The 26,564-nt window shown below is 34.4% G+C and overlaps 1 protein-coding gene across 1 annotated transcript; it reads left to right on the top strand.

Annotated features, from left to right (window-relative positions):
• The first annotated feature begins 1,733 nt into the window (after nt 1-1,733).
• Nucleotides 1,734-23,026, top strand: LOC141713284 (uncharacterized). The gene is given in 21 exon segments (XM_074516628.1): nt 1,734-2,675; nt 2,792-2,995; nt 3,309-3,370; nt 3,650-3,938; nt 3,940-4,092; nt 4,449-4,649; nt 5,081-5,336; nt 5,861-6,101; nt 6,191-6,360; nt 6,439-6,811; nt 6,898-7,022; nt 7,213-7,379; nt 7,829-8,042; nt 8,154-8,360; nt 10,008-10,124; nt 16,816-17,058; nt 18,340-18,523; nt 19,223-19,422; nt 20,044-20,195; nt 22,131-22,392; nt 22,536-23,026. Coding segments are annotated over 21 exon segments (4,869 nt in total). The 5' UTR covers nt 1,734-1,878; the 3' UTR covers nt 22,788-23,026.
• The last annotated feature ends 3,538 nt before the right edge of the window (nt 23,027-26,564 follow it).

Here is a 26,564-nt window from a genome sequence, read left to right as displayed (position 1 = left end):
CTAATAAGTAGAATTACAGAAGGGGGTTGAATGTAATTTTTGATTTCTTTTGAATCTTTTTCAAACTTCTTACAAATATAATATAATTGTGTATGAATAAGGTAAGTGCGGATTAGTTATATTCAAGTATTCAAAACACAAAGTAAATAAACAAGGATGTTTAAAACCTTTATGGTAGATTATTATTTCCACTATATATATAAATGTAGAAGATCTTTGTGATGTAAGAATGTATACAGCTGCTTACAAGTAAATTTACAACAGAGAGAACTTGGAAATTCTTAACAGATTGTGCCTTATCTATTTCTCAGTTCTTTCAATCGATGTTTTTCTACTTGCTACTCTTGGTTTATATATCACCAAGTTACATGTGAAAAAGACAAACTAATAAAACAAAACTATTCAAGTCTAATCACATGCTTCTTCATTTCTCCATCTAGCATCTTTGTATTTCTTCAAGTTAGCATGGAAATGAAAATGCTTCTTGATCTTCATAATCCTGATTACAGGCTGACACATTCCTTTTGTGTATAATCAACCCATGTGACTGTCAAGTCACTATCAACTCCTATTTGAATTTGACATCCGTCGAGACTCTGTTAGATCATCCGTCGAAACTCTATTGAATCATCCGTCGAGTCTCTATTGGATCATCCGTCAAATGTGACTTGGGTCATCCGTCGAAGTCTTGTGGAGAACATCCGTTGAAAGTATTCCCATAGCAGTTGACTCAATTTCACTTATGTAAAGTTACAAGACATGTAATATATACAATTAGCCAACCTATTTTACATATCATTCTTGTAGTCAACATGACTTAGAACATCATACAACTTCTAATTCTCTAAGACATTACATTACACATGAATGTGCTACACAAGACTTATTTAATTATAAGGTACTCTCTCAACGGATGACAAGTGAGATTATCCGTTGAGAGCTACAAATATTCACTTGATTAAATTTACTAAGGTGTTTTGGAAAATTATCATCAAGCCTACAACATATTTCTAACAAAAAATAAAAATAAATTACGTACAATTAGTTGGATTTGAATCCTCAGATTAAAATAAAATAATAAAGACTGATAAAAATTTGAAAGCAAATTCGTTTGGTCGATATACTGTCATCGGGTTAAAATAAAATAAATTGAAAGTAAATTTGTTTGACATATATAATGTCATCGTACTAAAATAAAATTATACATATTATTAATTCGATCTAAAACATAATAATATTCATTCCGGGCTAAAATAAAATTAAACAAAAAACTAAATATAATTAGCCGAATTTGGTTGACATAACGGGTCTGAGACTAAAAGCAAGTATTGCTATCTCACGCTAAAATAATTTAATAAATACTACCGATCTACCAAAAAAATATTTTATTAAACAGGGCTACAATATAATGCGTTGGTCGATATAATATCATCAGAATAAAATAAAATATATTATCTATTCGGATTAAAATATAATAATATTTAACTAGAGCTAAAATAAAAATAAAAATAATAATGTTTCAAAATAATTTTTTTCATAAAAATATTAATAAGAAAAAAGCAAAAAAATAAAAATAAAAGTCGTATAAAAAAAATGCAGTACTTCGGGTAAAGAAAAAACAAAAACTGGGGCAAGGCGGGGGGGTGTTCTGTTAATAATGTGGTACGCAACCTAGTTAAGTTACCGACTCCAACTCTCACTCCTCGCTCTCTCATCTTCGTAAGTTTTTAACTTTGTCTCATATTTTTTATACATTATACTCTTGTTCCATTTATTCTATTCATTCATTCATTCCACGTTTTTATGCGTGTTCTGTTCTGTTTGGCAGTTTAGATACTTGAATTTCGAATCTTTAATTTATATTTCTATCTGCATAGGATGGGCCGAAAGAAACAAAGTAGACCGCATCGATCCGTTGGTATTTCCCATGTTATTAATTTATCTGAAGAATCCAAACACCAAACTGGTAAATTAATTGAGGATAATGTAATTGAGGAGCCTTTTTATGTTCAAGTTGATACTACTAGTTGGAATTCTGCTCAACGTTACGATATTGCCGAAATTGTTTTGAATGATTTGGATGTAAGTCAAGAGTTTTGGGGATTTGTTTCGAGTGACCAATTTTATCGGGAGTCTAAGTACTCGTTACGGTTTAGGTTGTTGAATGTTGGTGGTTTTCTGGGGAGAATCAAGTTAGGGCATTGGCCGGTTTTCTCGGGGAGTCATATGTATTTGGAGTTGCTGGAGAAGAGGGTTTTGGATGATGGGGAGACAGATGTTGTGCTGCTTAAGGGTAGGTTTGATGGACCCGACGAGGGTGTTTCTGGCCTTGTGCATTTAGCCGGTATTAGTTTTTTGACGTTGAGGCCAGTTTTAGGAGTGACATTATCTCATAGATCTTTGAGTTTGAGGATGAGAGTGGGACTATTGAAGAGTGCTTTTGATGCATGTGAGTCGCTATTTGATAATACAAGAGGACTTTGGAGAAGAAGTATGATGAGGATTATGGCGTGGCTGCGCCCAGAGGTTATGACCTCGGAGTTTAGATATGGATATAATGCAAAAGCAGGTGAGGAAAAAGGGTTAGCTGGGGAGACTGATGAAACTTCTGCTGACTTACGAAAGCGGAAGAAGTTCGATGCTGCTGGCTTCTATGAGGCTATCAAACCATCTAAGTAAGGATAACTGCAGTGACAAGTTATATGTAACATGTTACTTCTATTTTTCCATGATGTTCTAATATCAAATAAGCTTTTTAATTTTAAACATTCTATACTTTTTATACGTTTAGAAAGTATCCAATGTTGGAAGACATGCCCGACTTGCTGCCCAATCTTAGACCATACCAGCGGCGTGCAGCTTATTGGATGGTACAACGTGAGAAAGGGGGCTCGGAAATTTGGGTCGAGAAGGAACGAGATCAGCTTGTTTATCCACTATCTACGCCTGTTAATCTGATTGAGTCATGCTCAAAAATGTTTTACAATTCATTTAGGTAATATCTCATCATCTTTAAGACCACTATCGAATACATTTCTGCTATATGCCTTTGTGCGTTCTTCTAGTGAGTACTTTAGTAGGTGCTATGAGGGACCACATGTATAATTATTCTGAATGTTAGCAATCTGTAATGAACTAGAAGTATATTATTTACTTGGGTCAGTTTTCTTCTTTACTTTCTGAATACAGAATAGAACTTTTTATTAAATTACTTATCTGCTGGTGAAGTTCTTTGTGCATGTCACTAAATTTTATTGTAGTTCTAATCTTGGTCCACGATATTAACTTGAATTTTACTCTTTCTCCAGCGGAAGTGTTTCACTGCATCCGGATAATGAAGTTCCATATGTCTCAGGTGGCATTCTTGCTGGTGAGTAATTTACTTAGTTCTGTTCTATGCTTGTGACTGGGTTACATCTTTCGAGATTTATGTGATTTTTTCTTCCTATTGTTGAAAGAATATATAGGGTCATTCCGATTTTTTCCTGTTTGGCTAAAAAATGTTTGTTAAATGACACATGCACCTTTGCTACTGCACACCTCAAGGGTAGTGATTACGGTGCCAAGTTCATAGAATCAAAAATATTATCAAAGGTTGATTTTCTATCATTAATTTTCTGATAAATATTTGCGGACATGAATACTGAAGATGAGATGGGTCTTGGAAAAACTGTTGAAGTGCTTGCTTGTATCTTCGCTCATCGAAAGTCAACGCTGGAAGATGATCATGTGACTAATGACATAATGCAAGTTTCTGGAGACCAGAACATTAACATTAAAAGAATAAAAAAGGAGCGTGTGGAGTGTGTATGTGGAGCTGTGAGTGACAGTTCGAAGTACGAAGGATTGTGGGTCCAATGTGATATTTGTGATGCTTGGCAGCATGCAGACTGTGTTGGCTATTTAACTGATCGCTTGCAAGATCTCAACAAAAGCAAGGGACATTCCGAAATTGTTAGTTGAGGATGAAGCTCATGTCTGCCGGATGTGCTCGGAACTTTTACTAGCTGCTGTCTCACCAATCGCGACCGGTGCCACTCTTATAGTGTGCCCTGCTCCTATACTACCGCAGTGGCATTCTGAAATTATCCGGTAATTTTAGTACTTTCGCTTTGCCCTTGTTGTGCTTGGAAACATGTAATTGTAACAGAGGAAAAAGGATCAGCTCTCCAGTCTGTATCATAAAATCAGGAATATCCAAAGTATATACACACCCTCCTCTAAACACTACTCTACATCTGAAGGTGCAACAAAATGAAATTTTGAATCATTTTTTATTCCCTCTTTATTGAGGTCCATTAATTTGAATTCAGAGCATGTTTATATGGATGTTATATTATAAATGTAGGCCTGGTATGTTACATTAATTATCTGTTATTTTTGCAAAATTCTTCTAATTTATTCAATCAGTTTCACATTTTTCATTTTTTTTCTTTTTTTTTTTGCAGTCATACGAGGTCAGGATCCTTAAAAATATGTATCTATGAAGGTGTGAGAAACACATCAATATCAAATACTTCTCTGATGGATATTGGTGAACTTCTCAGTGCTGATATTGTGTTGACAACATATGATGTGCTTAAAGATGACTTATCACATGACTCTGATAGGCACGAAGGGGATCGTCATTTTATGCGATTTCAAAAGAGGTAAACTGATATCTATAGTTGCCTCATAATTGGTGGAAGGGAGATTCTACAGTTAGCTGGAATGTGCTTATTCATGATATTTTGATAACGGGGAATCATTGGTTTTAACAAACATTGCTGTTTAATTGTTAATTATTATTATAATAGTTGTTCATCTAGGAAAAGGGGCAGCGTTATATTTCCACTGTACATAAGCAACAATCTATTCGAATCTCACACTCTATTTCTGTGAACTAGTATGGTCAGTTCCCCTAGCACAAATTAAAAGCCATGTGCCCTTCCCAGTTTTCTTCTAAACCATCTTAGAAGCCAAAAACATTTGTTTATGGTCCTTTTTCCTTCCACATAAATGGCACTATACTATGTCTACAATTTGCATTCTCTTGGGTATTATAAGTGCATTATATCTTAATCTGACCTTTGTAGTACAGGTACCCTGTTATACCAACTAGCCTAACTCGACTACTGTGGTGGAGAATATGTTTGGATGAAGCTCAAATGGTTGAAAGTAATGTTGCAGCTGCAACAGAAATGGCGCTCCGCTTACATGCTAGGAATCGTTGGTGTATTACTGGAACTCCCATTCAACGCAAGCTTGATGACTTGTATGGACTCTTGAGATTCCTTAAATTGAGTCCTTATGATATTATTAGATGGTGGACTGAAGTTATTCGGGATCCATACGAGGTGCGTACTCTATCATACTAGCATATAGGGGTGGCATTCCTACTTTTATTTGGTCCTAGTTTCAATTTTATTCATCGGATGTCTTTCTCTTTTTTTGCTAATTTTGTCAGATACCTTTGCATCTTATATTAACAGAAATTGTGAGCACGCAACTGCGAATTTTAAAAAAGTTTTATTTCACAAAAAAATAATAATTAGTATATGGTAAAATTAATCCAGGGGTTCTTTGATCTTCGGTGTTCTTCAGGCCAGCGGATGGTGCTGCAGTCTGGTCCTAAATACATTTTTAATTGCGATACTTTCCTGCAAAATATTTCTTTTTCATCATTGCCTAAAAAGTCTTTGATGTCCTGTGATTAATTAAAATGCAATTGTATCATTGTAATCATTGGTGGACAACTGTAATTCTTACAATCTTTTCCCTTTTTGTTGTGCTTTCCAAATAGATCTCCTCCGGTTTGTGTTGGAAAGGCGAACGTTGCTGGTTTCTAACCATTTCGTGATCCTTGGAATTGATTTTGCAGAATGGAGATGTAGGAGCTATGGAATTCACCCGAAATTTGTTCAAACAAATAATGTGGCGCTCTTCCAAAGTCCATATTTCAGAAGAGTTGCAGATTCCTCCTCAGGAGGAACGCGTGTCTTGGATTTCTCTCTCACCAATTGAAGAGAGTTTTTATCAGAGGCAGTATGATACTTGTGTTGGCTATGCTCGGGAAATAATGTCGAGTTTTAAAGAAGATTTCCTTAAAAAGAATGTTTCAGGTTGTGGATCCTGTCTTCTAAATTCATACTATATAGTCTAATATAGAATTCAGTATACCTGTTTGAACTGAGAACACCATTCTATGCAGGTTCCAAGTCATCGGATGCTTTATCTGATCATGTTGTTACTCACGTTGAAGCTGCAAAGCTGTTGAATTCACTCTTGAAGCTTCGCCAGGCATGCTGTCATCCTCAAGTGGGAAGTTCAGGTCTTCGATCCTTGCAGCAGTCTCCCATGACCATGGAGGAAATATTATCGGTTAGTACATGACTCTCCTCATTTATTTCATTTCAGATTCATGTAAATTTGCATGTCTATTAAGATCATGTCTTTTAGGTTCTCGTAGGTAAAACGAAGCTAGAAGGGGAAGAAGCTCTCAGGAAATTAGTTGTTTCGCTCAATGCACTTGCAGCAATAGCTGTAATTAAGCAAGAATTTTCACAATCAGCATCATTATATAAAGAAGCGTTGACATTAATTGAAGAGCATTCTGAAGATTTCCGTGTGGACCCTTTGTTAAACATACATCTTCATCATAATCTAGCTGAGATACTTCCTTTGACCGCAGACTTCACCAATGAGTTTCACTCTGATTGCGAGTGCCTTGAAACTGGTGAATGCAAGGTTGAGGAAATGCTTGATGAAGCTTGTCAAAAACCTGCTTTAAAGAAGATAAAACTTTGTAAAGAGAAGTCCTCAGATATGACTGGTGAGACAGAGAGTTCAATTTTAGTCTCTTTTGAATTCCATCAAATGAATCACGGGGTGCTAAATATTGACTTCATTTCAAAATAGTGTGCAGATCGACAAGCAACCGATGCTTAAGATTGACAAGTGATAAATTAAAAAAGAAATTCTTGTCTGTATTCAATTCAAAGCTGGCTCTGGCTCAGGCAGAATTCCGAAAGTCATATGTTCAGGTATATATTATCTTCAAGCTGTCCCTATGAAGGTACAGTACAATGGTGTATAGAGTTTTACAGTGCATCAAATGATACTAAACGTACAGAAGCATAAGCCAGTCGCCCAGTCCTTAATATGATATCTCAACTTGCAAGTTTTTTCATGGTGTCTCATTTTTTTATCCTTCTGGTTTTTTTCCTTTTGAAGGTTAATAATATTGTTACTGAGAAAAACAATAAACATATGACGTGGTGGTTAGATACCCTACATTACGCTGAGCAAAATCAGGAAACCTCCGGTGAGCTGATCAGAAAGATTGGAGAAGCCATCTCTGGGACACTGAACACTTCCAAGACATCAAAAATATCATCCTGGTTAGTTCCAGTCATGCAAGCACATTTTTCCCCGTGCTAATTCTTGATTAACGTGTGGTGCCAAAAATTGAGATCAGTACATATGTTCTAGATATTACCTATATATACAAGTATCAAATGCCTACATTGTGAGCTCCTCTATTCTTTTACTGTAACTTATTTCTTTAACTAAGAATTAGGTCCGAAACTTCTTATTTGTGAAAACAAAAAGAAAAGAGGCGGATTGTCTATTATTGTTCCTCCTCCATCAGTTGATACTTAAAGGAGGCTTTACCTGGAATGAAAGAATGAAAATGGACTCATGAAGGTTTAATTACAGATAGTGCTCAATTTAAATTTGGTAGTTATTGACTTGGAAGTGCATGTTTCAAAATGTCATGAATGCTGAGTTAAAATGGTAATCGGTTATTGTATACCTAAGTTTACTTATCCCATTATTTTTTGTCCAGTTTTCAGAGCATTACAGCTCTTAAGTATTACCTACAAACCACATTGGATTCACTAGAAGACTCTAGGAAATCTTTGCTTGATGGACTTATGGAAATCGACAAAAGAATGGGAAATCCTAGAGTGGAGGATATCGAGCGTGTGAGATACTGCCCAAATTGCTATTCTGGTGACGGTGTCATGTGTGTTCACTGCGAACTAGATGAATTGTTTCAGGTTATAACAAACTCTTTAATGAACCATATACTTGTTTGCACAAATAATAGTGTCATCGTCATCATGATACTTATCTTATCACCATTTTACTTGCATATTTTATATCTAAAGGGTTACGAGGCGAGGCTCTTCCGTCTTAGTAAAGGTAATGGCAGAGGGTTAATTTCATCGGCTGAGGAAGCGGTAGATCAGCAAAAGAAGAAGTCTGCGTTGAATCAGTTCTATTGGAAGCTTTCACAGGCTAACAAAAGCTCAACTTCAGCCACTGTCGGAACTGAAGACGATGGAAAGAAGAGAGATGCAGGGGAGAAAGTAGTGGTAAGTGAGTTAATTTTTGTGTATATTTTGTTTATGAGCGATGGTGCATAAAAGAGCTTTCGGGAGACTTTCTATTATGAACTGACAGTTTGTCATAAGGTTATTGCATATAAAAAAAAATACCAAAAAAATACCCTTTGGTACCAATCAACAGAGAAAGAAAATGCTAAAAAAGGGCTGAGTTACTACAATAGGTAACCTTAATGTTTAATGTACTGCCGCTTTGGTACCCTCTGCATGCTCTAGGCATGGACATTCCTTTCTTTTCTTTTACCCTTCCTATGATGATCAGTGTGTTCCATATGTGCAAAGTTTCTGGCAATTTTAGGCAAAAATGGTGCTAAAGGTACACATGAGATAACATGAAGATGTGATTACAACAGAGTAAATGATAGAGTGCTAGAGATTACCAAGTATTAGGGTGTCAGAGATATTAATCAATTTTAGATTTTAATTTTTAAGATGACAATGTGTACAAAAGTGAATGATAGAGTGATAGAGGTGCAATGTATGAAAAACTAGGGTATCAAAAGCGTCATCTAAATAAAGCGGTCGCACTAGACGTTTTTTTATTAAATCAAATACTTTTCGGTTAAATATGTTGGATTGATGAAATTCTCATTTTCTTAATCTTTGACGGAGCTATAATAATTACAAAACTTTAGTTTCTCTTTTTATCTTTATGGATGTAAGTCAACTATATTCACATTGTGGCTTACTAATTTGAACCCCCCAGTCTTTTCTTTTTAGGCCCTTGTATCCTGACCCACACATTTATTTGACTCAATTTAGCAACTTGGCTTGCATTTTCAATAAGGTCAGGCAGCATAAACAAGAATCTATTGGAAAAAAATCTTCCTTAAGAACTCGATTTTGACTCAGATTTAGAATCTATAGAATGCTACAGTTGCGCTTATCCCAATGAAGGTAAAGACAAGAAGTAGGCTTGTGATTATATCTATTATGTAAAAAATCAAATAAAAAAAGATTATCATGCACAGATGAGATCATGAGAGGGAAAAGAGAAGAAATTGGTTTTTCTATGCATTGACTCTATAAGAATTGTGAATCTACGAGTGATTTCTTGCAGAAGGTAGAGTATTTTCTGGCTAGCTAGGCGATTAACATTTGAGTAGACTCGTTGCTTTCTTACTTTGTGTAAGGCATGGATAGATGGTCATGATCTTGACAAGGAAAATGTGAAACTAGGCATTTATTTGTTTATTAGTGATATAAAGTGATTTTAGTGCCAATTCACAAGCCACATCCATTCTATTGCGAACTTTAAATTATCCCTTATCTTCAATCAAGATTAAAAAAATGTATTATATCATGAAAGAGCGATTTATTGGAGACCATTTTAAAATGAGTGGCTTCTTGACACTATCAAGTAAGTTGACTTTAAAAGTTAACCCGATCTTTATTAGATATTACAACTTACAAAGGAACATAATTTAATATGAAGTTCGGTGAATGATATCAAAATTTCTAACATGATTTGTGTTCATATATAAGTGAAATGGCATGTCAAATAACTTAAGAAGTGTGGAAGAAATTTGGATAGTTTAAAATTTATTGGGGTGAAATATGAGTAGCTTTGATTTCTGTTCTCGTGTTGGATGATATTTATTATTATTACATACGTAGGTTACAAAGTCTCCCTCTGATGTGGAAGTAATTCTTGGGATTATAAAGAGCTACTCTAAGGCTTTGTTGGGTAGAGAGGCTACGGAAGCAGCCACCAAACATTTGTTGCTTTTAGAGGTAAGACTATATCTGTTTCTTCGAGTTGAAATTTGTTAGTTTATCAGATTCTGGTTTTATCCATGCAACTAAAATTTCTTCCTCGTTAACATTCTTTGAATGGCAGGGCACGAAATATTAAAGGATTGGTTAATCGGATGTTATTTTTGTTTTGATCTATTATTGCTCTTATCATCATTGATTCTCTGCCTTCTTCGTAATGCTCCACGAGAAAAATGTAGAAAAAATAACTTGAAGTTAGACACATATAGCTTTAAAATTCCATTTATTTTTGTTTGATGAATGTTATGAGCTAACAATTTGTTAGGACCTGTCCAGTCCTTATATTTATATATATATATATAAAGAAACGAATTTTTTTATTGATAAACACACACACAACTAGGTGGTATTCGAGAGACCACCACTCTCCACAAACACACATAAGTCAATCTTATTTCTTCCTTTTCTCAAACATATAAATGGCTTCCCTATTTATAACCCCAATCTCAACTCACAATCCCTAAATTAAAGCTAAAATATTATTATTCCCACCAAATCCTCCCTTTGAAATCCATAACTGATGCACACACTAATTATTCAGATTCGTAACTGACTTAATATTTATTCTATTTATTATGTTTCCTAACATTATTATTTTCTCATTTCATTATATAGTCAGTTGCAGATTAGACAGATATTGAGATGAAGATGCAAAACTTAGAGGGGGGGGGGGGAGCATAAAATAATTATATTAGTTAATTTTTTTGCTAAGTAATTAGTTAATTATTTTTATAATATTATTTGGATATAAGTATGTTTTTAGTTAGTAATTATATTTTCTAGTTAGGAATATTCTATAAAATAAGTATATATCTGGTAGTAGATTATTCATCGCTATGAGTTATATTGAAATGATTTGTTTCCTTGTATCTTTAATTTTACTTAGTATCCAAGTTACTTGTTCACCAAGTCTTAGATTTAAGCAATTGTAATCTTCTTTATTGAATAGAGATGAATATGATTTAATTATTATTGGATAAATCTGAGGATTTATTTATGACTCCACCGATTCTCTGGAGAGATGGATATTTTATCCCTTTTTTTATCCCTTTCCCTTATCAAGTATCAAGCCACGGTTCCTCCACCCAAACTCCATAAACTGCCATCAACCGCCTCCAGCAGCTGTATCCAGCCCCAGAAGCCCACTAACAGCCACCAGCAGTCAACAACAGCCACTGCCAGTAGCTGCCATCAGCCAACAAAACCTGTCTTCATCCTTGTCCAGAATTGTTGAGGGCTTCCATTACCCTATAATTATCCAAAACAGCCCCATACTTTATTATTTTCTTGCGGAAAACAATGAGATCACTTGTGCTAAAGTACATGGTCAAGCTATATTGAATTTACTTGCATTGCTTCAGCCATCAAGCTACGATTATAGGCCTATCATCTGAAAATTTGCATTACTATGATGATTTGATTGCGCATCTCTACTATGAGCGTGAAAGATCATTACTGCAACATCATTACTGCAACAAATGTTGAAGTTGTCAAAGGACATGATGTAGGACAACGGTGGGGATAGGGTAAACAAGGGGGATAAGGGCCTATCTCCGCAGAGAATCAACAAAAACACACAAATCTGGAGATTCAATTCATATTAATCAACTCTATTCAATAAAGAAGGATTACAAGAGTTTCCATAACTATTTAATTACTTGGGAGCCAAGTAATTTCCAAATAAAATTAAGCCCTATAAATATCTACTACCATAACTAATTGAAGGAAATAAATCCATCTATTATTCTTCTAGAATCATCCTACTAAATATACTTAATATATAACTTAACTATGATCAATCACAATCTTTAAATCAAAATAATAACGTAAAATATACATAAATTAATTTAATTATTTCTTGTTCCGCATCATTCTCCTCTCCTTTGAAGAAAACTCGGCCAAGAGTTTTATAGTGAACCATAATCCTCGAATGGGACTCCACACGTGTTGATCATAAACCTTTGGAAGCCATTCAGAAACATCTTTACATGTTTGATTTCGTAACATCAATGAGGAATAATAAAGTCAATATGAGCTGTCTGAAAACTGTTTTTGACATCTCCAAGGACCGAATTACCGTTGATATCATTGTTTATGATATTCACTTCATCAACATCAGTCTGATGTATTGAAACTGTATTGGAACATTCATTTGATGACCAACAAGTTCATCATGGACTTGTACATCTTGCACATCTGAATCGCCAAAAGTGATCTCGTCTATAATAATACTTGAAGTTGTCAAACCCAGGTGCTCCACAATACAAGGTTTTATAGGCTTCGTCAACTTGATGCATAATTCATCAAAGAGCTTTGTTTGATTCCTCAAAGATTCTCGGTACTTTGTCATACAATTGTTCACGTTCAATCCTTAGTTTTTCGTACCTATTAACGGCTTCCCATTAGTCAGAATCACATCTCACATGGATATGACTGTTCAATGATGCCTTCAATTTCACGAAGTAAACCATCAAGTTGTGAAACTTGAATGTATAGCTACTTGAGGATCTATATAAGAAATGGTTTCCATCAATTTGTGAAACTTGAATGTATAGTATTTGAGGATCTATATAAGAAATGGTTTTCAGGTCTTTGACAAATTTTTGTGGTTTTGAATAATTTTTGGGGCTGCTGGCTGCTAGTGCTGTTGGCAACTGCTAGTGGCCGGTGGTTGGCTGCTGTTTTTTGGTAGAGAAGGTGTTTGATAAAATGTTTAGGTGAAGGAACGACGACTCTGATACACCGATGTTCTGTAAATAAGGGGGATAAAGGCTTATCTTTGCATAAAATCAGAAAAAACACACAAATCCATAGATTTAATTCATATTAATCAACTCTATTCAATAAAGAAGGATTACAAGAGTTTATATAGCTAATTAATTACTTGTGAGCCAAGTAGTTTTCAAATAAAATTAAGCCCTATAAATATCTAGTTATCTACTACCATAACAAGATAATTATTTTGATGTGGGACAAGGAATAATTAAATTAATTTATATATTTTATACATTATTATTTGGATTTGAAAGATTTTGACTACTACCATAACTAATTGAAGGAAACAAATCCTTTTATTATTTTTCTAGAATCTTCCTAATAAACATACTTAATATAACTTAACTACCTAATCAATCACAATATTTTAAATCTAAATAATAATGTAAAATATACATAATTAATTCTATTATTCCTTGTTCCGTATCACAAATCCACTTCAATTTTTTTGCCAAACAAACTCGTCATGCTCCTTTTGTTGCTTATTTTCAACATACTCATATTGCTCCATTTGTGGCTCGGGTTCGATATTATTTATGACTTCCACATGCTCTGAATTTAAATTCAAAATGGTGCTTATTGTTAACACCTTGATAGATTCACAAGTTTGTTGCATCTTTTCCAATCTAGCACTCATGTCTTCCTGATGCGGAACAAGCAATAATTAAATTAATTTATGTGTATTTTACATTATTATTTGGACTTAAAAAATTGTGATTGATTAGGTAGTTAAGTTATATTAAGTATATTTATTAGAAAGATTATAGAAGAATAATAGACGGATTTGTTTTCTTCAATTAGTTATGGTGTTGTAGATATTTCTAGGACTTCATTTTATTTGGAAATTACTTGGCTCCCAAGTAATTAATTAGCTATATAAACTCTTGTAATCCTTCTTTATTGAATAGAGTTGAATTATTATGAATTAAATCTGCGAATTTATTTTGTGTTTTGGTGATTCACTGTGGAGATAGGCGTTACCTCCTTGTTTCACCCCTTCCCCACCCCGTCCTATATCAATTTGGTTGAGGATATCGATTTTATAATTCCAAAACGGTTTTATGAAATGAATCATGAAGATATATCCGAATTGCTTCCACAATTTCATGTCCAAATCATATGGAGTCTTCTTTATTATAAAACTCGCGGTCAAATTTATTTTAAAGGAGAGGAGAATGATGCGGAACCTAAAATAATTAAAGTAGTTGTTAACTACTTTATAATATTACCTAGATATAAGTATGTTTTTAGTAAGTAATTATATTCTATAAAGTAAATATATATTTGGTAGTAGATAATTAATAGGTATGCGGTAATATTGAAACAATTTGTTTCCTTATATCTTTGATTTTACTTAGTCTCCAAGTTACTTGTTCACCAAGTCTTAGGAGTTTATTTAAGCAATTGTAATCTTCTTTATTTAATAGAGATGAATATGATTTGATTTTTGTTGGATAAATCCGAGGATTTATTTGTGACCCGACCGATTCCTGCAGAATAGGAATTTTATCCCTTCTTTTAACGCTTTTCCCACCCTGTTCTACATCAAAGATTAGATAATGATTGGTAAGAGTGTTCAGTGGTGAATCTCCGAATGAGAGTGTCTTTTATGTTACCGAAAAGATGATGAATTCTTTTACTCATAGTACCTACTAGTTAATAGAAGAGATAAGTCAATACATTGTAAGTGAGCTCAGTTATTGTTACTATATATTAAAATTATCCGATCAGCAAACCTATATCTATACTCTTTATTTTTAGCCAAAACCCCTTTTTAGTGGACTCAATGGTACCAAAATTTTTTTATCACCTATTTGATTTATAATTTATAATAAAAATATTTAGTCTTGCTAAATCTTACTATAATCAATGTCAACTTTAATAAATATCATAAAACCACTTTAATTTATTCAAATATCTCTCTCTCTCTCTCTGCAATGTCAACTTAATAAATATCATAAAACCACTTTAATTTATTAGAATATATTTAATATTTATTTGGGTTTTACTCTTTAGTTTTTATTTTATCTTTTAGTTAGAATCCTATCCATATTTGTCTTTTTGTTACTTTAATTTATCTTAATCAATGTTACTTTTAGGTCATTCCAACACTGGATTTAGCCGCCACCCTGCAAGGCCGAAAATATGATGCAGCCAACATCATATTTTACCACATAGTAATTAAGCATTGCCTATAGGGTTGTAATTACAAATAGTGGAATTGGTCTTCATCCTTGATTGAGCTTTTTTATGTTAATCTTGCAGTGTTTTCTTTGATGAGTCAATATCTTTCAGTACTACTAAGGTGTATATGTTTCCTGTTGGGCATCTGGAAATTCTTAGGTCTAGTATCCATAAACCACCTTGTAAGAAGTAGATGTAGATTGAAGAGATGTATGAAAGGTGGTGTTGTACCTGTTAATAACCAAGTCTCCAATGTTTTGCAGCTTTGCATGCTCAATTGTGCTCCAAAATTTGGTTTAAGGATATGATATAAGTACGATCACGTTTATTATCAACCAGCCTATATGAAGTCTGCCTAAAATTTACAAAGAAATTAAGAAAAATTGCATTCCTGTCACCGGGTATTGTGTCTGGTAAGCTATGGAACTTGTACATATGATTAAAGTTGCTCAAATACAGATTTTTACCTTATTAAGGGGGAGATAGAGTAGTAAACATGAGAATTCAGAGAAGAATTACATAAAGAGAGCTTTTTTAGTGTTTGACACCAAGAATGAGATGTCAATAGCTGTAGAGAGACTGACTTTGCAGAATGAAATGCTTTTACTTAGAAAATACTAACATTGAATCTTATACCAGTGGAAAGACCAGGATTACTAGTTTGTTATGCATCAGACCATCCTGGAATCGGAACATTCTACAGAAAGTTATCTCTGTTTTTTGAAGGTGTGTCATGCGGTCCGGCCTCGATACAATTTAATTTATAATTCTACTCTTTTTAGCAGCACAGAGTTGCATACTGTGACGCTGGGAATTAATATGTTGGTTGCACACATTTTTAAGTTCCCAAGATTAGTATATATGATAACTCAACTAATTGGCATTAATTTTTAATACTTCAAATCTATAGCTATGGCAGGAAGATGTTCTTGCAAATACATGTGTATAGGGACTTTTTCTGTTATGTATGGATACTCAGAATTCTAAATATAATCATTCACCTTCGCATTAAAAAATAGAATCACGTTCTTTATACACGTATCACTTGGGTTGGGAACCTCTGGGTGGAGAAATTTTTACTAGTTCTTACCTCAATCATTCTCTCTTAATCTTTTCTCACCTTTGTTTCCGGTGCTTTAATTCCTGATGGAATTGATCTGTGACTAGATTGAAGTGATTTTACTAATATAAGCTGTGTGTAGTGTAGTCGATTATAGGACTCCTGATTTAGAAGTGAATTAAACTTCTAAGCTTTTGAAATAATTTAAGCTCGATTGGTACTCCCTGTACTTCTGATCGAAAAACAGAGTATGAATTGAAGGAATTTTAGTTGGATCTAGTAGCCTTGGTACCAAATATGTCAGCAACTGCAGATTAGATTGATGGACTTGGAGATATAGATGCAGAAATTAGTTTTAGATGAAAGTACCTTGCTGTCATTCAAATCATAATGAAAAGAGTGCATTAACGTTTAGTTTTTATAGAAGATGAGATTAGTCAACACACTTTGACTGAGCTAACTTATTCTGACTATATTGTAGTTACTTGATTAGCAAAGTACTGCTAGAGGAAAACACTAGAACCATAGCTAGCACCATGATGCTATCAGTTCCTTCCTTACTCGTATTGACTGTGTGCATGCGTGACCGAAAGATTTCATACTTGTGATTTTATTCTTCTTTCTGTGAAGGGGATGCGCAAGGGGTATGTACAAGCAAGGTCTTTGGCAACTGCTCAAGCTCAAGTTCTGCGTGCTCATGATGAAATAAAGATGGCCACATCAAGATTGCGCCTAAGAGAAAACGAGGATGATAATTCTGTTGATGCACTAACTCCAGCAGACTTGGATCCAGCAAGTGTTGAATATTCTAGTGAGAAATTTGTGGCCTTGTCAACATTATCTCGTGTAAAAGGTCAACTTCGCTATTTGAAGGTGAAATCATCTACTTTTAGATTTTATATTGCACTTTAGTTTGTTATTTTCTGTTTGTTGTCGGGTTTGAGAAAGGGTAAAAATAATTTTTTTGGCTAGAGTAGCTTTCTATTTGAGTTACTGTATGATTCTCTTAGCAATATATGTTAAGAAGGGTGGGTTCGGGTACAAACTTTAGAATTATTTTGAGACTTGGTTCTTCTAATTTCTATTTTTGTAAATAATTGAAATCCTTTTACTCCTATATTTAAAAATATATTTGTGACATTTTTTCGAATAATCGAGAGTTTTGTATAACGTGTGTTTAACACATATATAACAACATCTATTGTTCAGTTATACTTGTGTTGAACCCAAGTATATAAAATTTTAATATAATGTTACAATCAATCAAACTATAATAAATAATAATATCTCATATTATTACAATCAATCAAACTATAATAAAATTTTAATATAATGTTACAATCAACCAAACTATCCTCTATCCTAATTTGGTATTGGTCAATCCCCAGAAGTATAGTTGAGTAATAAAAATAAATTATTTAACATAAATATAAAAACTGTTTAACAGATCATGTTATATATTTATTTGTTTTTTAATAGAGGGGAGATGTTTTTTCGATTATTTTCAACACCAGCCCTTAATACAACTAAGATTCAACATGTTGGGAAAAGTTTGTAAAATTTGTACCGAAAAACAGTTTGCATTTGATCCAGCCCCTAAATGTATATATGCAGTAAGAGAGAAGATTCATATATTTAAGAACACTGAAATTACAATGAAATGTTCTCAAGTGAGATTCGTCCAGAGCATCGTTTTTTATGGTATTGCTACCCTCAGCTAAAGTAACTTTCCTATATCAAATTTTATGTTAATGATGTACATTGTACTTAGATAGCTACATTAGGCAGTCAAACTTCAAAGCAATATTGACACCCCACACAGCCACGTTTTAACTATCATCTACAAGATATTAAAATCAATGCCACAAATTGTTGAACGCCTCTCCGAATGTTCCCTTCATAGATACATATGGTCTTGAAATCAAAATATGCACCAAACTCTAACAGTATAATTTGAAATATGCACCAAATTTAATGTGACATTAAATTTTATGGTCTTGTGGAGAAGTCACATTATATTTGGTACAATATTTGTAAAGAGTATATTGTATGTAATTCTTCTTTACAGTGTCCTGTATCTCTGTTAAATTTGATGCTTTTTTACAATGTCCAATGTTGCTTCTGTGACTGATCATGCCAGTGTTTGTAACCCAGGGTCTGGTACATTCAAAACAAACCAAGAAAACTTCATCCCTATCTCATGATAAGGAGGCCACCGTTAATGCAATGGAAAATGCTTGCTTAAATGAAGATAGTGAGGACACGTGCCCAGTTTGTCAGGAGAAGCTTAGCAATCGAAAGATGGTTTTTCAATGTGGGCATATCACTTGCTGTAAATGTAAGTTCCCATATATTTGTATTATCCTATGAATTCTTGAGTTGAGATAAGAATACTGCAAGGCAAACATTATGGTACAGGATTAATAAATGTAGATAAGATTTCGAAAACATGCGGGATGCATTTGCTGTGGTTATTACATGCAGAAAAAGATTTGCATTTAATGCAACAGCACTTTTACAAATGTAAATAGATTTGTACTCGCATGAAAAGGATGCACTTTTTTGTAATTGCATTCTTGAGGTTATAACATGCATTATCTTTCTAATATATCTGGTACGATAAGTAGTAACATAATTTCGAGTGTGCATACCTATGAAAAGGATGTGCGTTTTTTGTGTGTAAAAGGTTTAAGATACTTTTGGCTAAGCCTTTATAGCTCAAATTTTTATATAAGAGCACACATTTTCAGATAGCATTGTGTCATGTATTAGTCCAGTACAGTATAGAACAATATAGCTTATTATGAAGCATTTTTCTAGTAATTTAGGCAACTTAAATTTTACACTGGTGCTACAAGTCTTTCTCAAGGGAACTGCTGCCAACGATATCCTTTCTCAAAGGAAGTGCCGACTGTTTTTTGACAATCGGTTAGTGGGGAACACCTTCAAGTGCTAACTGAGTTCTCTCCCATGTGCTAATCATACTGCAAATTTAGATTTATTTACTAATTAGTGGAAACATGTGCATCCATTGCAGGTTTATTTGCAATGATTGATCAAAGAAGGATTCAGTGCGGAGGTTTTCAAAGTACATGGGTACATTGCCCAACATGTCGAATACGTACGGACTATGGAAATATTGCTTATGTTGATGATGGCCAACAAATTTCATCCTTGCAAAATTCTGAGATCTCTCCTGAAGATTCTATAAATGTTCAAGGTTCTTATAGTACCAAGGTAAATTACCCCCTGTTGTCATTTCAATTCAACAATTGGAATGGTTTTGATGTATATCTACACCTAAATCTCTGTTTCCAAGGCAGAGGCTTCAAACATGCAAGGGTCTTTACTTGTGCTCACCTAAGCTTATAGATAGATAGTAAAATTACCTCTGTTTATGTCAGTGTCGGTTGTCTTGCTTCTTGGCATTCTTTGTGGCTCTATGTATCTTGACCTCTTGCTAGTTACCATACTTTATGTTTGGATGTACAGTTGACATCTTCTACCATCTGACAGACTTTCTCATTGGTTTTGAATATTAAGTCATATACTTGTGTCTGGTGTAGTTTCATACTGGAGTTAGCAAGTTATTGATGTAGGCCATGTATAACATTTGGAACGTATGCAATGCGACCCTGGTTCTGTACTTTAGTTCTACTGAGCGTATATGATGCACTTTGTTTGGTGCTACCAAGCACATGTATTTTCTTTTACTTTAATTTTAACAATGGCATTCACTGGAGTAAATTTCGTGCCTCACAACATGAAGCTCAAAGTTTCTTTTATCTTGAAATTCATCAACTCACCTTGTTCATCATCTTTTTTCTTTTCTGATATTTTTCTTCATGCACGTTGAAGGTTGAAGCTGTCACGAAAAGAATTTTGTGGATTAAATCAACAAATCCTGAAGCCAAAGTTCTTGTTTTCTCTAGTTGGAATGATGTCCTTGATGTTTTACAACATGCCTTCAGTGCAAACAATATAACTTTTATCAGGATGCAAGGAGGCAGGTAAGAATGTATTGCAGTGTACAGTTGTCATTCATGATTTTACATGTCCGTTAGACAATGATTGTATTGGAAAACAACATAAGAGATATGATATTAATACCTGGTGCCTTGTTCTGGGATCTTTTGTCAGTCATTATAACCTGTATTACACCAATTAAGTATATTTGTTAGACATAGTATAATTATGTGATGCTTAGTCAAAGTATGTAGATAAGGTCTAATTTGTAATTATGGGAAACTATCAGGTTCTTGGATTGTGTACTGTCGAATTTTACTTCTTTGACTTGCATGTTTGGATTTTGACAATTAAAAATTAGATTGCTATTATCAAGATTATTTTTTGTAATAGTAGGTATATAAAGAATCTCCTGTTGTAATAGGCTTATATTTTGAGACCTTGGTATAACTTAAATTAACTTTTTAAGTGGCAGGTCAAGTGAGATTATCCTTTTTTGCACCTTGAAATTTGAATAACCTTACTTTGTCATATAGTAACTAAAAACTTTGGGATATAGATTAAAAATTATAAATCGACGTAAAGACTAGTACAAGTGACCAACCAACCTCAAAGCACTCACATCCAGAAAATGAACTAAATACACCCTTTTCGTAGAAGTGGTGCAAATACTAGCTTAGTCCATTATTGTCGACTGCCGAGGTAATGGCAACCACCCGACTCTCTGAGGAGGGGTTAGTGGTCAGAAACAATGATGCAAATACTTGATAACACTATTATTATCTATAGTGCACCCGATTTTTTTCATTCAACTGTTACTCAATTTACAGGAGAAATTTTTTTAGTGAAAGAAGTTAAGTTCGTGTTGCTTTTGCAGTCCGTAATATTCTGGTCTAGAAAAGACGAATGGAAAGTTTGTCATATATTGAATACCCGAATTTACAGAGTATTATGGGATATTCTCACTTGCCCGGAAAATAGGATTTGGCTCAGCATTGCCCATTTTTATTAATTCCGGGGTTTCTCTGAATTTGAAAGTTCCCACTTAGTAGGTAGTTACGAAATCACACTAGTATCATACACATTCTTAGTATGGTGATATGGTGAAATACAGGCACGGATACACAAGCCCCACTTGATAATATTAAATAAAACCCTAAAATGATACGACATAACTCAATTCTTGAATGTGACCCGATTTTTTTTTTAAAATACGTCAAACTTGTATTTTTATTCTTATCAAATATTAGTAAGATATAGATTTATATGGAATTGATTTGTTGATGAACAGAAACACAACTCAAAACCCAAAGTTCCTACCCTGAGTCCATGAAACACGGGATAACTGTTGATTCTTGATTTTTCTTATACGAAGCTAAGTGCCTTGTCCCTCTCAGTTTGAAACTCTCTCCTGATGAAATGATAATATGAACAGGTTTTTTCAGTTTAATTTATAAATTGTAAACCTGCTCAAAGAAGGGTAAAGTTAATTTTATTGGTTTTTGGGTCTATTAAAGCCAAGAAGTGATAGATGTACCTTCAAAATCCTTGGGATCAAGAACTCCTGTCAAGTATTAGTTGATTTTCCAGCTATGTCTTTGCGGTTCCTCCGGGTATGCCTGAAGGCCCTCCAGGCCTCTAGCATGCCTATACCCGCTGTTCTGACATGCTTACTTGCTTGTTTATATATATATGAGATTGCTGGGCCTGAGGGTGTCCTCAGGCAAGTTACCTGAGATTAAGTTATTTTGCACTATAAAATTTTAATGGCAAATCTGTAAATACAAACAAAGCCCCCTGTATTTACAAAAATAACCCTATGCTACACTTATATTTTTTAACCTCAGTCAAATCTCCTGAGGTCATCCTCAGGCCCAACAATCTCATAAGGTCATCCTCAGGCCCGGCAATCTCATATATATTTTCAACTCTGGGCTTCAGTTTTCTCTAAAGCCATGTTTCAAATAATTATTCTCCAGGAAGTCACATATTGCTATCAGCCGCTTCAGAGGAGAACAAATCTCTCTAAAAGGAAGTGGCCTGCAAGACTGTCAGCTAGAAATTGAACCAATTCAGGTGCTACTGATATTAGTTCAGCATGGAGCGAATGGCCTTAATTTGTTGGAAGCACAGCATGTGATTCTTGTAGAGCCACTACTCAATCCTGCAGCTGAATTACAAGCAATCAGCAGGGTGCATCGGATTGGACAGGAGAACAAAACAATCGTTCATCGTTTCATAGTATGCGTTTAACTTTTGCAACTCCGTAACTAATATTGTATTTCCTCCGTGTTATCTGATATTTTAGTCAAATTTGTTCATTGTATCATCCAATGCCGAAATGCATAATGTAAATTACCTCATCTATTGTTTTTGCTTGATAGGTGCAAAACACAGTTGAAGAGAGCATATATAAGTTGAATAAAAGCAGGACTACATCATACATTAGTGCAAACAAAAAAAGTATTGATCAGCCTGTACTGACCCTGAAAGATTTGGAATCCCTGTTCCGTGTTGCACCTTCCAATGAAGATCCTGAATCAATTGAGAAAGAAAGTGGGAGCTTAATTCATCTTCTGCCATCTTTAGCTGCTGCTGTGGCTGCTGAGAGAAGACTAATGGAACGAACATCTTGACTAGCCAGCTTCGTGCTTCTCTGGCTTTCTGCATTCATTTAGTTAGTTGAGGTTGAAGTTAAGGAAAGAATCAGGATGATGTAAAGGTTTTACAGAGTAAAAAAATGGGATGGATTGCAGTTGGTATACATCATTTTTACAAAGGACGATTAGCATTACATCCATGTGGATATAGGTTGTAATTAGTGTAAACTACTTTTACTTTTACAAAGAAATGATTAGCAAATTTACTTTTATAAGAGTTCTCAAGTGTTTCAGGCTCTCAAACCACAGACCAAAGGGTGAACCATACCATTCTTTTTGGAGTTGAAAACATTAAAAATTCAGGACCTCCCCCAGCTAAGTATACTCTCTTCTGGCTTTTCTGGCTTTCTAAGAGAATTCATCTCAGTATCTCTACCGCTGCCACCCACTTTGTCTTTTAGAAACATGTCATATTTAATAGAGCATGAGTATCCCGACTAACATCCAACCCAGCTCAGCTCTCAGGTGAGTCAAGTTCAGTTGGAGAGTCGGGATCTCCCAGCTAGAATTCAACCCTGTCATTAGGAGAGACGGGCTCAAGGAGGTTCTAGGAGAGACGGGCTCAAGGAGGTTCTAGGTTCAGCCCAGCTCAGACACAAGCTTACCTCACCGCCCACCGAGGAAAGGCACGTGGGTACGTGACAATGAAAGCTATCAACAAACAACAAATGAGATAAACATGACACGCGTCAACACGCCTTTGATGCGTCCTAAAGGTGGTTATTACCTGGACACGTGTATGAAATCTATCCAAGTCAGAGTCCTCCCCCTCCAAAAGATACTAATCCCTAAATCCTATCTTTGGGCTATATATTGTAACGCTTCCAAATCCAGGGTCAGAGGATTTGGTCGTAACTGTGAAATCTCAATTCAAAATAACCTGTTAATCAATAAGTGAATGCCCGTAACTGAAATAAAGCATCTGTGACACCAAACTACACCAAGATCTTTTTAGGTTATAGTTCTAAAAACAAGAATTCCGAATTTTCATAAATACATTTTTCACTTTCTTTTAACTCTTTTCAACAAATTCCAACTCAATATTAAACTTGTTAGTATAAATTCGAAAAGAAGTATACTACGACCAACTATATAATACACGAGTATAATATAATATAATAAACTTTATACAATAGAACTCACTTTAGTTTCACAACCCTGGATCAACCACCTTCCAAAATCCTCTTCTTTGCTTTCTCGATTTACGCGGCTAAACATCGCGAGCTAATCCTCACTGGAAGGTTAAATTTAAAAACAGGCAAGTATGAGCGAAAAAAATGCTCAGCAAGTTCAGTATAACATATATATGGTCTTTTGATATAAAAACCGACATCTACAATAGAGCAGGACATTTAAAATCATAATTGCTGAATCAGAAAATTTAGTTAAGGAATCTCATAATTGGTTCCTCATTTGTATTCAAAACCCTTTTGATATTTTTGAGCGAAAATGCTTCAACAATACTTTGAATCTTGACGAGAATAAAACTCGTAAAACAATGTTTACGGAAATATCGTAAACAATAACATGAAACAGTGATTATGGACTGAATCATAAATTTTATTCAAAATCGAACTCTTGATATTAATACTCATTTTGATGTCATATCAAATTAGATATCAATACTAACTTTGATCCTCACAACATCCCATACTGAAGTCAACATCAATCATATATATTAATACCACCTTTGATATTTAACAACAAACTAAATATCAACATCAAGCAGAAACTAAATCAAAACTGTATTTCACATTTTTTTCAACACAGAAACACTGGATAAATCATTATGTATCTCAACTGAATAGTGCAGTATGCCAGTAAAAGGAACTAACCGCTCAAAATTACTATATAATAGCCACGCATGCGATATGGATTAGATACACTCAAATAAACATTATTACCCCTGACCAGGTTCAAAAGCAATAGGACCCGATTATAGCTCATCGGTACATTTCTATACCCATAGATATAACAGGGATTTCCAAACGTAGGTACCAAAATAGGCAAGTATGTTAGCCTATGGGAAGATGGAATGGTTACCATATTGTGACGACCTCAACCCCGGGATTAGGAGTTGACGTCACGAACAACAACCACAACAATATAATACAAGCAAACTCATTATTGTTATTACACAAACACGACCCCTCACTTCCCAACATCTTTTCCAGGTTCAAATATGACTTAGGTTACATAATTATTACAAACCAAATTATTTACACAAACCTGACACAACTAACTTTTTACAGCAACTCAACATACCACATCTGGTTTGACACAATTATCTCAGAGGTGCCTGATACGGGAGAACTGGAATCCGGCCCTGACTACGACAGAAAGGACTCCTAGGCATCTGCGATATATGAATATACAAAACATTTTGCAAGAGTGAGCAATCAATTGCTCAGCAGTACCACTATATGAATAACAAGTGAAACAGTTTATGATAAATAATTATAGGAACATAAATCATAAATTATTACAAAAATAAGTAAAATAGGTATAAACTGGATATCACAACTAGCATGCTCTGTAAAACATAGCATCAGTCGTGTGTTGTGCAAATACCAGGTTCCACTTTTAGCATGCTATTTTCATTTTCAAATCATATGTTCCATTACAGGAACCACAAAACCATCTGTCCCGTTACGGGGACCGCAAAACCATTTGTTCCATTACGGGAACCACCAAATCTTGCTCAGATATATACTGGATGATCAATGATGAGACAGCTGATCAGGCTCATCACCGGACGGTTCCATCTGCCATCCCACAAAATCTGTTCCGGAACTTAGAGACTAGCTAGGCCTCTGTCACGCTGGACTAAATGGTTTAAATAGGGTGCGCAACCAACTTAGCCTCTTACGCCACCACACTGGGCCGTTAGGGGCCACTTGCGCAAGCTCATCCAATTATCTGATTTATTTAATCCAGTTTTCAAACCACTTAAACCTATCTCTTTTCAAAACAATTCTATCACAACACACTTTTCAAAATCTTTCCAATTTTATTCACAATTTAGGGATAGGCATTTTCAGAAGTTACTTTTGCCCAAAACATAATTTAACAAAACATTTTTAAACACAGGGGATACGTAACTTAAAATATTTTGTTCCACTACGCAATTTAAATCAATAGTTATTCATATATTATTGAACTGTAAAAGATTTGTCCAGGGGTACTTGCCTTGCAGATCTTTACAACTATTACATGTTGTTTTGACCAATTTGGACGCTCGGTCTTTATCTTCTAACTATTAGGCTATCCTGGATCCGACTTCAATAATCAGGTTCTTTGATTGGAACCTTGTTGAGCTTGTCGACTGACCACTAAGATAACTTTAGTCCGAAGTCAACTTTCGGGTCTTCCGACTAAAACTTACAGAGTCGATATACCATATATTAAACAACCACTTATACTTGACATATCCTCGCTATCAATTCTACCCAAATGATATCAAGTCCCGAATTATAAGTATACATATTATTGTTATACACATAACAACTAGGGTTCACATCCTCAAAATTTGGTTCGGTATTTATTTTCGAAAAATACATATACCCGTCATTTTTGGAAAATAGGGTTATTGGATATTTTTGCAAAATATTTCACTACAACATGCAATAAGATTTCATACAATGTAATTATATATTTTTGATTGACATTTCCGGTAATTACAGGATATGTTAACGTAATCCCGAAAAATAATTTTTTGGAAATCGGGCAGCATCTCTTTTATTTATCTGACTT

The sequence above is a fragment of the Apium graveolens genome, chromosome 3 (assembly GCF_009905375.1).
Source record: "Apium graveolens cultivar Ventura chromosome 3, ASM990537v1, whole genome shotgun sequence".
NCBI lineage: Eukaryota > Viridiplantae > Streptophyta > Magnoliopsida > Apiales > Apiaceae > Apium > Apium graveolens.
The sequence above is the reverse complement of the archived record's forward strand: the minus strand, read 5'-3'. Positions and strand labels throughout refer to the sequence as shown.